Source organism: Oryza sativa, chromosome 7 (assembly GCF_034140825.1).
Source record: "Oryza sativa Japonica Group chromosome 7, ASM3414082v1".
Classification (NCBI taxonomy): domain Eukaryota; kingdom Viridiplantae; phylum Streptophyta; class Magnoliopsida; order Poales; family Poaceae; genus Oryza; species Oryza sativa.
Genome location: NC_089041.1, coordinates 19,964,571 through 19,978,104, shown reverse-complemented (window position 1 = coordinate 19,978,104; position 13,534 = coordinate 19,964,571). Strand labels below are relative to the sequence as shown.

General features: G+C 43.5%; 2 protein-coding genes and 1 long non-coding RNA gene across 7 annotated transcripts; 2 read left to right on the top strand and 1 right to left on the bottom strand.

Annotated features, from left to right (window-relative positions):
• The first annotated feature begins 4,579 nt into the window (after positions 1-4,579).
• LOC136357388 (uncharacterized) lies at positions 4,580-6,800 on the top strand. Its single transcript, XM_066312616.1, has 4 exons — positions 4,580-5,901; positions 6,009-6,134; positions 6,258-6,327; positions 6,465-6,800. Exons 1-3 carry the CDS (start codon positions 4,606-4,608, stop codon positions 6,324-6,326), a joined length of 1,491 nt encoding a protein of 496 aa, XP_066168713.1. The 5' UTR covers positions 4,580-4,605; the 3' UTR covers position 6,327; positions 6,465-6,800.
• Positions 6,801-7,242: 442 nt separating this feature from the next.
• On the bottom strand, positions 7,243-7,621 carry LOC136357387 (uncharacterized). Its single transcript, XR_010742727.1, has 2 exons — positions 7,483-7,621; positions 7,243-7,393 (listed from the first exon to the last, which is right to left on the bottom strand). It is a non-coding gene; the product is annotated as an uncharacterized lncRNA (long non-coding RNA).
• LOC4343371 (uncharacterized) lies at positions 7,610-13,245 on the top strand. Of its 5 annotated transcripts, none has more exons than XR_001547586.3 (9): positions 7,610-9,728; positions 9,835-9,963; positions 10,046-10,138; positions 10,219-10,413; positions 11,123-11,392; positions 11,486-11,609; positions 12,158-12,253; positions 12,691-12,777; positions 12,876-13,245. XR_001547586.3 is itself a non-coding variant. In XM_015791167.3 (9 exons), the coding sequence occupies exons 1-9, from the start codon at positions 8,097-8,099 to the stop codon at positions 12,984-12,986; spliced, it is 2,775 nt and encodes a 924-aa protein (XP_015646653.1). In that variant the 5' UTR covers positions 7,610-8,096; the 3' UTR covers positions 12,987-13,245. The 5 variants fall into 5 exon arrangements, 2 of the variants coding, with proteins under 2 accessions (XP_015646653.1, XP_025882898.1); XR_010742726.1 differs by having other exon boundaries at positions 12,691-12,787; XM_015791167.3 differs by having other exon boundaries at positions 12,158-12,291.
• Positions 13,246-13,534: the final 289 nt, after the last annotated feature.

Here is a 13,534-nt window from a genome sequence, read left to right as displayed (position 1 = left end):
TTTGAACCCAACAAATAAATAATTTTGGTTTAGAATTTCTAGCTAAAACTCTTATATGGATTTTGGTTTACAGTTTAAATTTTCTTTTCAATAAATAATTATGTCCCATTTGATTTTATCATGAGTTTACAATTTTTCACATTGTGAATTATGAAGTAGAGTAAATAGCATGTACTATAAGTATGGGAAATGGGCGATATGGTCATTTTAGAAAAATTTAACAGTCAATTCACGGTCAACTAACGGAATAGGGATATAGGAGATCAAAATGAAAACTCAAAGGCATGTAGGGGATGAGGCAAAATTCAGGGGTATAGAAGAGATTGCAAAACTTTTCAGGGGTATGTAGGGAATTTTCTCGAGAGAAATGATCTTTACTACCGAACCCGTTTATTCTCGGTTCTAACAGCCCAGACTAGTAATGAGACTAAAGATCTCGATCTTGCATACTAAATAAAAAGTAATATGTTGGATGTGAGATTCAAATACAAGATTTCTCACCTTGGACTTCACGCATGTTACCATCCCACCTATTACACACATCTGACTTGGATGGAGATACTTTCTTTTTAACTAACCTTGGTGGCATCTTTAGTATTGGTAGATAACACCAACCGGTACTAAAAATATCTTTAGTCCGGATTGGTGTTACCAAGTACCGATTGGTAACACCAACCGAAACTAAAGATCCTCCATCTAGTCTTTGGGAATTAGAATTTTAGAACCGATACTAAAAATATCTTTAGTACCGGTTCTAAATCTAACCGAGATATCTATGTTTTGGGTATCACGATAAAATATCGGTTGTCTAGTAGTGGAACAGTGTCATAAAAATGAAAGGAGTAATTGTTTACAGAGTCCATGTCGAGAGAACAGTGTCATAAAAATATGAGGAGTAATTTGGTTTAAGATAACATGTGGATAGTATGTTTTATCGGATATAACGATCTAATTTTTTGTTTTTTGTTCAGTATATATGGATATAGTGATCCAATTTCTTATTTGGTTAGAGAGATTTAACATGAATAGGATAAGTCAAAACTTAGTTAGGCCCACTTGTCATACATATTTTCCATCATAATATAACATATAAAATCTTGCTTTAAAGATATAATTATAATGAATATAATGATGTAATCGAATTAGAAATTAAATAAATAGTTTAGTAGGAAAAATTATTTATAGTTTGCTAACAAAAAATTAAACCCATCACAACCAATCGACATAGGCCACATCATCCAGGCTAAAACATGGATGGTTTCATCGGTTCATCCACCTGATTTGGTCACTCATCTTGTATATGAACCAAACACACAAAAAAAATTGAATGACCATCCTTATCCAGTCACATCCACCCAACCAATCACACCCTAAATTACTACTATTCGGCAATGGGAGTAATTGCTTTTATTTTCTTTATTTCGGATTTGGGATGTGGATAATCGTTTTATCTCAAGAATGATTTGGGAAGTATATGAAGGTGACTACAAATCGGACGCCCGATCTTTTCCTAAAAATCAAGCGTTGTTTCACTCCTAGTAAAAAATGTTTCACCACTAAATAAAAAATGTTTCAATCTATTAAATGCTGAAACATAGTTGGATCAAGATTGAACAACTCATCCTCACAAATGGAACATTGAGATTCAACCAATATGCAAGAACAGATGAAATAAGATCAGACTACCGCAGTGCAACATTTGGATCCAACCCCAAAAACATGATAGATACATCGATTAAAACATCAGAAAACAAAAAAAAAATGCACCAGCCTAGATCTGGCTTATTTGACCATCGTCTCCTTTGGTCTCCACTGCAGATCCACTCTTGTCAGTGTCCAAGTCGTTGATGGGTCATGGCTAGATCATGTTTGAGGGCAGTTGTATTTCAAAGCTCTCTTGAATAATGAATAGTAGTATCTACATGTATTTACCATTAGCTAGCACGTGTTTGGACAGTCATCCAGCTCAACCATGTTTAGATAGTTTCTAGCATAATTTTGCTATATTAACTTTGTCTAATTTTTTTGTTATAATAGCATCGTTATAATGTTAACACGCACTTAAAGAGATATAGAGACCGATGGTAAATCACTTTTTGTTGCACATTGGAGATGGCCTTATATGTAGTGGTGATTTTTACACCTAAAGTTATCTTTAGAGAAACAAATGAATGATTGTTTTTCTTTATCAGTAGGGTAAATCATTGTGATTTTAATCTTAACACTTTGCTCAAACAAAAAAAAGACAAGGATAGTATTGCATTGGTCATGAGATAATAGACGAAACACATCACTCGTGTATAAAAAAAGAATCTTGATCTTTCATTCATAATCAATGATAAATACACTTCACAGATTACACGTTCTTCTTGCGAAGAATTCCAATAAACCATCCTATCTAAGACATTACAAGATCACTGTGCCTTCGATGACATTGGCACCCAAAGAACAGAGGAAGACAATGTCTGAATCCTACAAGCTTCTGCACCTACTGAAGAACACTAATCACAATGCCAAGAACGCCTCGGAGTTGGCCCGCAGCTGCTCCTTCTCCAGCATCTGCATCTTCAGCCGCGGCAGCGACTTCCCGGCCGTGGTCGGCCGCTGGGCCGCCATGTTTGCCGGGGTCGGGGCCGGGCGCGGCGCCGGAAGCTTGACGTCCTTGACGGCGACGCGCACGGTCCGGAAGGGATCGTCGCGCGGGAAGTTGCCATTGTAGATGACCTCGAGGTGTCCGTCGTCGTCGGCGTCGGAGACGACGACCGCGCCGAGCCACATGACGAGGCGCAGCGTCGTGGTCCCTAGCCTCCCCAACGACGTGCGGACGCGCACCTCGTCGCCCTTCTTGAAGGACATCTTGTTGACAGGCGGCGATCCTCCTGACGGCTTCTTCCCCTTGGCGTCGACGGCGCGGTGGATGATCGGGCGCGAGGAGCGGGGACTCGAGCGGCGGGGAAGCGCCATGGACGAACGAGCTCTGCTGCGAGGATGGGTGGAAGGAATTGTGGTGAATGCGGAGACGGCGAGGGGCGGCGCGCTTGGATTTATCGGCAGCCGAGTCCGAGTTCGAATTGAAATCGTTGAAGGAAGCAAAGCGTGTGGATGCCAAGCAGAATACTTCTGATGAATAATCCGATTATACGCATCTATGCTCTGCGAGACATTCCTAGCTTCAATCCGAACTCGACTCGAAATCGGAGATCTCCGTTTACGCGAAGGGCAAGGAGATGACGGCGGACCGGCGGCTCAGTTTCCACCATCTCCATTTGCAGAACTAGTCGCAAAAATGGAACGAGCTAGCGACGGAATGCGTGTTCTCGCATCTGTCGTGGAGAGAAGCTCGCCGAGGAAGCCGGGGATGACATCGAACACCTGGCGGCTGTCACAGAAAACAGAGGTGTTCCGGCACCCTTTGCCAAAGATCTCGTTTCAAAAGGATTGTTCATATAGTATCTCGGAGAAAACAGGCAAATATATGTCCGGAGAAATTCGATGCAATATTTCCTTTTAAAAAAAAAATTCGATGCAATAGGCTCACTGCATCCACAAATCGTCGTGATCAACGTTGTCTTAAATTGTGAAAAAAAAAAGGCACCACAGAACTACCCCTGCATCCCACAAAGTCTTCATTTCTAGGTTTATATATCCAACATTTGACCGTTCGTCTTATTTTAAAAATATATATATATTTTTTAAAAAAGTTAGTCAAACATAAAGTATTATTTATTTTTTATCATCTAATAACAATAAAATTACTAATCATAGAAAACTTTGAAATAAGAGAGTGTATCCAAAACTGAAAATGGAGTTTTTGTCGGATGGAGGGAGTACTGCAAGAAGCTTATCGCTGTTTAAAGAAATAAAGCACCTCCCCCAGTCCCAAACGCCCATTTTTCACACGCATACTTACTAAACCATTAAATGCACCCTTTTAAAAAAAGAAAGATGTTTTTAAACAATTGTATTAATCTATTTATTTAATTTTTTAATCTAATACATAATTAATCATATGCTAATCTACCACTATATTTTACGTGTCAGAGAAAAAGAGTTCCTAACAATAAACAAACACAGCCAAACGAGGTAAGCTTATTCTAGCAATAAAAATCAAAGAGCAATTAGCACATGATTGATTAACTATTAACTAGTATACATTTCAAAAATAATTTATTTAATATTTTAACAAAATAATTTTTTTTTACGAAACATACCATCTATCAGTTTGATATTTTTATCATACACGGGAAGTATATATATAACTTATTTATCCCGTAAGGTGAGGGCACATAGGGGCGGCGTGAGACAGTGAGACATGGATAATATTTTTATCCCTTAGCCAACCCCCCCCCCCCCCCAAAAAAAAAAGTGGAAGTGGAACTGAGCGAGAAACTAAAAAAAGGGAAACTCAGCGAGCTGTTTGGCGTGACGAATATTTGTGTTAGGGATAAAATTGCAACTGAAATTTTGAAGGGTTTACATGTAATTAGAGAACTTGTTAGGGACACCATTGCAACCCGATTATTACTCCTATATAACAACAACGCAGCCGCGGGCCGCCGCCTTCTCCTCACGTAAACGCCGCGTCCTCCTCCTCTCACGAGTAACATGGACAGCCGCGACGACGACGCCAGGTGGCGGCAGCTCGGCCCTCTCCTCCACGCCAGGGACCTCGCCCCGGCCGACCTCGACGCCGCCCTCGCGCTCGCCAGGGCGTACGCCGCCATGGAGCGGTTCGATCTCGCGGCGCGGGAGTGCGAGCGCGCGCTCGCCCTCGCCCTCGCCGACGACACGGCGGCGGCGGCGGCGGAGGAGCTTCTGCACCTGCAGCTGGAGCCGCCGCCGACCAAAGAGGCGCGGATGCTCGCCAAGGAGCGGCTCCGGTTCCTCCTCCTCCAGGCCTCGTCGAAGGCCGTCGCCATGGCCGCCGCCGCCGCCGCCGACGACGACGAGCGCCGCCGCGGCTTCCTGACGGTGAGCGTCGAGGATCTGAAAGCGCACTACACAGGAGAGCCACTATCGGACGCTCAGATGAGCGCCCTCGCCTGCGCGGTGGACTTGGCCAAGGACACCGGAGATTGGATCTGCTGGATGTGCCCCGATCCGCAATGCATGATGGTTTTCCTCACCGCGGAGTGCTTCCAGTCGCACGTCGCAGACGAGTTCTTCCCGGATCTCCAACGATCGCCGCTGCTCGTGCCGGAGAGAATATCTGAAGAACAAGAGGCAGAGCTGATCGGATCTTGCGCGGTTAAATTAGCGCCATCCGATGACGATGATGATGATGAGAGCGAGAGGTTCTTGAGCAAGATCAAGAGCACGCTCCAGCGCATCAAGGATCGCAAGGCACTGTCCGTCGATCTCTTGGATAACCTGGTCGAATTCACCAACAGATGGACGATTGAAGAAGAAACAGCAGCAGCAGCTGCTTCTGCTGATCCTCCCCAGAATCCTATCTGCAGCATCGCTAAGCTGCATCCTGTGGCGCTTCACGTCCTGGCACTCACTCTGGATATGATTGTGCCTGGATTTTTTGAACGATCGACTATGCCTGGATTGAGTGCTGGTGATGATGATGCCAAGCTGCAGGATAGTAATGATCATTTTGATTATGTCTCGGTCGTTCGTGAGGATTTCGTTCCTTCCATAGTTGTCGAAGAGGATGCGTTAAGGATCATTATCGATGGTTCTTCTAGCAATCAAGATGCTCTCTTTCGCTGGCTATCTAGACCTCGGAGACAAGACCCGGTTACTTCATGGAACAACATGAGGCAAGCCTGTCTTGATAACGGAGCTCGTGTCCTCGAAAAGTTGATTGCAAGTGCAGCTGCATTGGTAGAGAAAATCGAGCTAAAACGTGGCTTAATAGAGATGAATACGCATGAAAGTTATTTTACTAAAAAGGTTCATTTTACTGTACCCTGAATTTCTGTTAATTTTCAGATAGTGTTTGTACCTTTGATATTATACTGAACCAATCTTCTAAGCTTTGGCTGTAAAATGTGCTGCAGGCTAAATTAGATATCGATATCTTGCAATTGGATGCCGAAGTTGATGATTTGAAGAAAAAGCTCGTGGAAGTCTGTACTTGTGATTATCGTAAAGTCAGCTTACCAGCCATGAAGGATTACCTATGGGTTAGTCTACTACTATAGTTTTTATGTTATACATAGGACTTTATTTAATTTGTTTAGAATATACCACCTATATATTTGCTTAATTATCATTCTTTTCATGGTTGTTTTACTCATGTTTAACAGGATAAACTGCGCGATGATCCACCTGAAAAGGTATTATGTTCCGAGGATGGTAATGTTGCTGACTGCTGAGGCAAGTATTAAGACATAGATTCAGTTCAAGAAGATATTAATGTGACAAGAATATAATGTCCTTTTCTTACTCAGAAGATATAAAAACTTTGATTAGTTTCACTTAATCGTCTTTGCATGATTTTGTGTGCTTACCAGGCCTGAATATCGGCACACCTGAAGTATATATACAGTCTTACCAAGATGATGAAAAAGGTGCCAAGGACAATCCAAAGGGTGGAGAACTGGAGATTCAACTGCGCCTCACGATATATAATAGTGTTGTCGAAGAGCTTCCAGGCGATAGTAAATTAATTAGGATGGGTTTAGTTCTTTTCTTACTTAAAAGAAATAATAGTATCGTCTTGCTTTCACCTCTCATTCAGTGCGTGGACTGGTTTAGTTTAGTTTCATGCTTTGCCGTACTGAACAAAGAAAAATGTTCTGATTTTAATTTCGTTTTGCAATAATCTGGCCAGAAGCTTTGAGTTGCCTCCAAGTGCTTAGGAAAAGTAAGCATGATCCTTTGTATTATTGCTTTTCCTGGAAGTCGTTCCACTATGTATGTTGGACCGCCTATGCATCACTCGGGTGATTTTTTAAAAAAAATCAACCAGATTTTTTCTTCCCTTGGATTTGCATCCACCGGACTACAAAATAAAATAACTAATACAAATTTACTTACACAACAATTTTATCATAATTACAGTGCACTTACATGTCATATCAACTAAATTTATATATGTAATTTTAGTTATATAAGACTGTAATTTTATATTTTAAAGAAAATAATAAGTACATATTTACTTACATATTATTTTTATTAAAATTACAGTGCACTTACATGTCAAATCAACTAAATTTACAAATACAAGTTTAGTTATATAGGACTGTAATTTTATATTTCACGACAACGACGAGAGGGACGGTGTCTCTCGCCGATCAGTGTTGGCCGTGCTACCAGCGGCTGGCTCGACGGTTAGAGGCCACCGTGTCACCGTGCTTCTCCAATATCCATTATCGTGTGCGCTTGGGCTAGCTAGACACGAAGGCCGATGTGCTGGTGTCCGACGCGCCGGCTGACGAGGCTGCAAAAAAAAAAACATGAAATGTCAGCAAAAAAATCACGCGAGTGATCGATAGCAAAATCGATCCAGTATTGTTGTTGGACAAAGACCTGAAGTGAACTTATTCCTATCAAAAACTAGTTGGGCCGATCACAAACTACCCATTCATTCTGATGGCTTTCGCACGAATCTCAAAGTTCCCCCCTCCCCTTCTTCCCCTTCTTCCCTTTCTCTTCCATTCCATAGCTCTTCCCTCCCTTCCTCTCGTCGGCGCAGGTCAGGGCTGTCTCCAGAAGCTTCTAGAATGGAAGCGCCGCCGCCGACACCGCATCCCTTCGCTAGCGGGTGTCGTGGGCCCCACCACAACGGGCCTCTCTCTCTCTCCGTCTCTCTGGCAGTTGGGCCCCACCCCAACGGCCGAAACCTCAGCAACCGCCTCGCCGTCGCCGGCTACATGTCTCCTCCCCCTCCTGCTCCGCCGAGAGAGACTTGCTCCCCACCCGCCTCCTCATCCTCCGCCTCCGCCGCCACCTTCGTTCTCCGCTTCGGCATTTCGTCGAACACCTCGCGCCCCTCCCCCTCGGCCGACCGGGGAGCGGTGCGGCGGGACCCAATCCGCCGCCTTCTGCCTCGCGCCGTGACCACGTCCACGACGACGAGGACGACGCCGCCGCAGCAGCAGCACGTCTGAGGCTGAGGCCGAAGCCGCAGCTCCTCCCATCCCATGGCGGGTGTTGTCGTGGGGAGCAAGAGCAACCGGGACTGGTCGGACTGCGACGCCGCCTTCCGCGAGGAGGCGGGCAGGGCGATCGTCGCGCTGACGGAGGAGGGCGAGCAAGGGCACGCGCACGGGCTCTCGCTCGCGACGGCGCTCGTCGGCAGGTACCCGTGGTCGCCACTCGCCCGCGCCATCCTCGCGCGCTGCTACCTTCAGCGCAACAGTCGGCAGCAGGAGAGGGTTCAGCTCGAGCTGGCGGCGGTGCTCGCCCCGCGCTGCCCCCACATCGCCTCGCTGCTCATCGACGCGCTCATCTCCATGGATTTGTTTGACGAGGCAGCGGAGGTGCGTGACCGCGCCCTCCGCGTGGCGGAGCCCACCGACCCGGCGTTGCACTACACCTTCGTGAGCAACCGCTACTCCTCCGCCGATCATCACGACAACCCCTTCGATCTCGAGTACAGGAAAGCCCACGGCCGAGAGACGATCCGCGGGCAGCGTGCGAGGATCGAGAAGGGCAAGGGGCAAGCCGCGGCTTCACCGGAGCCCGCGTCCACGCCGGAGTGGCCGCCGGAAACCGTCGACCTCGGAATCGCCGGCGATCGCTGGAGCCGCATGAGCGAGGAGGAGCGGCAAGCGCTCCTCAAGGTGAGTTTTGGAGAGATGAAGTCGTACTGCCGCTCACGAGGGTTGATGGATATGACAAGTATGCTTTCCGATGCTGAGGTGTTCGTCAAGAAGGGTTGGTCTTGCCCTTTCTGCTCCGGAATGATCTACGTGGAATTCGCGGCTTTCAAGAGTCACATCGATGAGGAACATATTGTGGGCAAAGAATTTCTGTCATTAGTACCCGAAAGAATATCTGACAGTGAGAGGGAGCTTCTCAGATCATGGAGATGGGAGCCAACCGATGGAGATGATTTGGCAGGGAGGACAAAGATCTTGCGCGAGGTTAAGGAAATCGTCTTTGAGCTCATTGATTTGGAAGTCGTTTCTCTCAACCTTCTGTACATCATGCACAAGTTCATAATGAACCGGGTCAGGCCAGTAGCACCTTTGGTAGTATCCATGTGTGGGTCTTGTGGGATTGGACAGTTGAGTTCCACACACCTTCAGGAACTGTGTGAATTGCTCAAGCCGCTTAAGCTCGTTGTGCAGACCCAGAGAGGTTGGGAACATCAGAAGCATCACAATGATGAACAAGAGAGCCAGCAAGATTCGCTCGTTGTGCATACCCATAGAGGCTGCAACCATCATAAGCGTCGCAATGGCGAACAAGAGAGCCAGCAAGATTCGCTTGTTGGGATTACCTGGTCCCAAGAGACAGGCACACTATCTTTTGATTGTGAGAAGATTGCATCAAGAGAAACTGATGGTTCTAGCCAGGCAGATCGACTTTTTGCCTGTCTATTATCTGAACCTTTGCTTGAGGATCCCATGGAATTGTGTTTCAGCATGTGGAGAGAATGTTTTGTTGATGGACCTGACATTCTTAACAACATAAGTCGAGCATTGGGTAAAGCGAAGCTGAAATTCAGCTCATGGGAAGAGCTAAAAGGAATACAAGGAGGTGTTTATTTCCTTCCTAAGGCCATTTTTGAGAGAGATATTGACATCAAGACTTATTTTGATTCTTGGGTATGTTTTCCTTTTTTTAAAAAAAAAATTATGTTTGCTCTCTAATTTTATACCATCATTTTAATCTCGTTGATCAATGCTTAAATCCTAGTTGCTGTATTTGCAGATTGGCTCTGCACGAGTTGAGATGCTATTAATTGATGCTGAGGTGGATTACTGGAAGGAAAGTCTTCTGAAAACTTGTCAAGTTGATTGCCTTGCGGTTATTTCACCTATTGCAAAGGCTTGCCTTTGGGTCAGTATGGTTCTTTCAGCACGAACTGAACTTGTAAAGCATGTCTGTAACTTTATTTGTGTATGATATTCATTGTTGACAGGCAAAATTGGTTAATGATCCCCTAGAGGATGCTTTACTTGCTCATCCACAAAATTGTCATAAACCACAGGTTCCTTTGGATGCCATTCTCCGGGTAACGTGTGTTTGGATCCTTCAGTTTTTAATATTTAGCTATTAGTTTTCCTATCTCTGATTCTCTCTGCATAACTGCAGTCTTTGTGGCACATAAGGAGATTCTGCGGTGATCTCTGGGAGATACCATGTATATCCCCTGATGTTAAAGCCAGAGTATATCGCGCTATCTTGTTGCGTATCTTCCGTTCTTGGGACCAGTGCAAAACATGTGACCTACCTAGTTCAGCGATATTCATGGTTGATTCTTTGAGAAGTTTTGTGATTGATGAAAAGGTTTGCGTTCGCTTTCTGTTTCCCACCTATCTAAATGCAGCCTGTGACCTCAGGGAAAATACCAGAGAGCAACTTTCTTATCAAATGCTAACCGTCTCCATGTAGTTTACTCATATTTATAATGGATAAGTTATAAATATTTCATATAAAATGAACTGGATAGCTGCCTGATATCTTTCAAGTTTTGAGTTTTGACTCCATAGTTCTGTTTGGGCACTATTGGAAAAGATAGGCAAAATGGCATTCTTCTTAAACTACTTATTGGTACGTACTACTCCCAAGCTTGTTTTACATTCTCATTGGCTCATTGCTCTAATACACAAAGTGATTGTTTAGTATTTTAGGCTTTTAATTTGAGAGATAATACAATTTATTAAAAGAAACAGAAATGTTTACAGAAATAAACATTTCTGTGATCCATATGAATCTGTGCTAATCTTTTGGCCATTTTGTGCAACAATTTGCCGTTCTTTAAAGTAAATTAAATTAAAACCCTGTTTGTCGTGATAGAATGTTGCAGGTTCAATTCTGCAAATGCTTATTTTACTAATTTGATACAAGAGTCACCTTTATATTGTCTGAGTCTTGACTGCAAACCAAGTTCTGTCCCACTTGCACTTCCGAGTGTACATATTGACTGTAACATAAGGAAAGTTTGAGCATGTTGCTCTCGTAGCCAATAAGATCACTGGTTCTTCTTTTTTTTTAGGCTGGAAACATTTCTGCGTATAGAGTTGTTGAATCAATCCTTGAGAGGCTGCACGTGGCACAAACTCCTTTGCATTTTGAGTTCAAGGGTGAATCTTTGGTGCCACAAACAGCAATAGTGCCCAGCCTTCTGGGTTGTATATGCCTAGCACACAATCTTTTTGGGTTGCACATTATTGAGAAGAAATGCAACTGTGTGAATGAGGTCCCCATGAAAACCAAGTCTACATTCTTCCACAGTATTAATTTGGGTTCTGTTGAAGGAACTACGGTACATACTGCACAGTGTATCCTTTTGATATTTCCTTTTTTATATGTCCATCTTTTCTTTAATTAGCAAACTAACATCCTTTTACTTATTCAGTTGGAGTCTTTCAGTGAACTCTTGAAAGCTGTAGACAAGCAGTCAGTTTGTGACTTCAGGAATGGTGGCTGTGGGCATAGGATTACCCGATACCTATGGTATCCACCACATTTTTTCATGATAGGTACCGCCTTCTCGACTAACATTTCAATGTAATTGTGTGCATATGTTTCTTCTATGTAGGAGAAAGGAAAGATAAGCGAAAGAAATCATTGGATCAGTGTATCATCTGATCTTTAATTTTATCCTGAAAACCATATCAATCGTTGAATATAAATTACACCATATCTGCTATTGTAATGGCTGCAACATAAAATAATTAATCGCCACGACCTTTCCTGCGACAATTTGATGCCAGCCTTCTGTGCACATACATCATTTATTCATTTCTGGCAATTAGGGAAAACCTAGGAGACAACAAGCATTCTTCTTATTAATATGAAGAAAAGAAATATAAGGGGACTTTTAAGCTGAGTAATGGGGACAGATGTCTGCATCTTTCATCAATCGACCTAAACTTAGAGCCTAAATCGAGAATATCTAGGAGGACCTAGGCATCTGGTGTCATTGAGAAGAAGACGCTAGATCTGAGATAGAGGACTCGAACCTTGGTCGGGACTGGGGATGCACGCAAGCTGATTTAGTTTCTCTTCTATTGCTGTTTTGTCACAGTTTTGAGATGGCCAGACAACAAGGGAAACCATATTAACATGCATAAAGTATTGATCAGCCTAGCAGCGGAGTTGGACATTAGTCATATCTACGAAGGTCTGCAATCAGAAAGCATGTACACTCTGGTTTCTGCAGTACGTGCTGAGAGAAGTCTTTCCTTTTTATGCATATCTGTGAAAAAAAAAGTGAATTCATTTGTTCCTGAGGTTGATTCGTTCTTTACCTTTTCTTCTCAGTTTCAGTGTGTTTTTGTATATGAATAGTATCTAATGTACTAGTCTGGGGTTTATTTATGTATGATTTGTCATTTATGTTATACCTGTCAAATCAGTTCAAATATTGCTTTGCTATCATGTTGGTAGATCATTGTAGGAGTATATTTTATTATCTTCTTTGGTCGGATCAGTTGCTTGGCAATAGGCAATTGTAGTGTCAGATTATCGTAAGTAATGCTTGCCTGACTAGTATGGAGTTCTGTTTCTGGTATTCGCGCGATAGCATCTGGGTAATTTTCAAACTGTTTTTAATGGAAGGTATGCTATGATGATGAGGGGCGGCAATACCTCTGCTTTGGTCGTGACGAGGCAAGGTGGCTCATACATGACAGCACGACAGTCCAGGCAATTCCTTGTCAGCTTTCGCACTTGAGTTTTCACTCGAATTTGGTTTCAGAATTATTCGATATCATCATCATTCGTAAATGTTCGTCTCCTTGCAGCAAGCTGAATCCTGGAAAGGATTAATCGACCGGTACAGTCAGGCCAATCTCCGTCCTGAGATCCTTTTCTTTGAGCATGGCAGGAAGCGTGATCATAGACTGTTGCTGTGATTATCGAGAATTAACTCCTCGATCCTTCCCTGAAAAGAAAAATTTAGCAAGTTTGATGTGGCCGTATATTGGTAGGTTACTAGGTTACCATTGAGGCAGTCCTCTGATCCTCTCCTTGGAGCACATCAAGGAGTTGCAACCGTTTAGCTGACTATTGTTGTGATGTTGATTGCTGAGGCGTTGAGTAGAGACCGTATCTCCTATGTATTCTCATGTGTTTTGAGATCAGATCATCATGCCTATGGGGCACAATCTCGTATATGCTGGAGTTTTCATGCTTTGCTTAGCTAGAACAAATATCGCTTGTCGTCTGTTTCTTCTTCTGGTTGCTACCTGCAAATTTGCAAATACCGTGATTGTCATACGCCCATACCAGAATGTTTCTGGGTTTAAAACAGTCAACAGTGATGATCTGAATTCTGAAAGAAGATCTAAGCTGATTTCACTAATTCACTGCACACTTCACACCAGTCCTATGCACTGGCCTATCCAGTAAAGGTGGTATAAATGGAAAACGAGATTTGAAAGATAAGTTTTGAAGTGTCAAA

Coding starts and splice junctions, on each gene's coding strand:
- LOC4343371 (XM_015791167.3), top strand. CDS start 8,097: ATGGCGGGTGTTGTCGTGGGGAGCAAGAGCAACCGGGACTGGTCGGAC. Junction 10,414..11,122: donor GTTTTGTGATTGATGAAAAG/GTTTGCGTTCGC, acceptor CTTTTTTTTTAG/GCTGGAAACATTTCTGCGTA. Junction 12,778..12,875: donor ATGACAGCACGACAGTCCAG/GCAATTCCTTGT, acceptor GTCTCCTTGCAG/CAAGCTGAATCCTGGAAAGG.
- LOC136357388 (XM_066312616.1), top strand. CDS start 4,606: ATGGACAGCCGCGACGACGACGCCAGGTGGCGGCAGCTCGGCCCTCTC. Junction 5,902..6,008: donor AAAGTTATTTTACTAAAAAG/GTTCATTTTACT, acceptor AATGTGCTGCAG/GCTAAATTAGATATCGATAT. Junction 6,135..6,257: donor CCATGAAGGATTACCTATGG/GTTAGTCTACTA, acceptor CATGTTTAACAG/GATAAACTGCGCGATGATCC.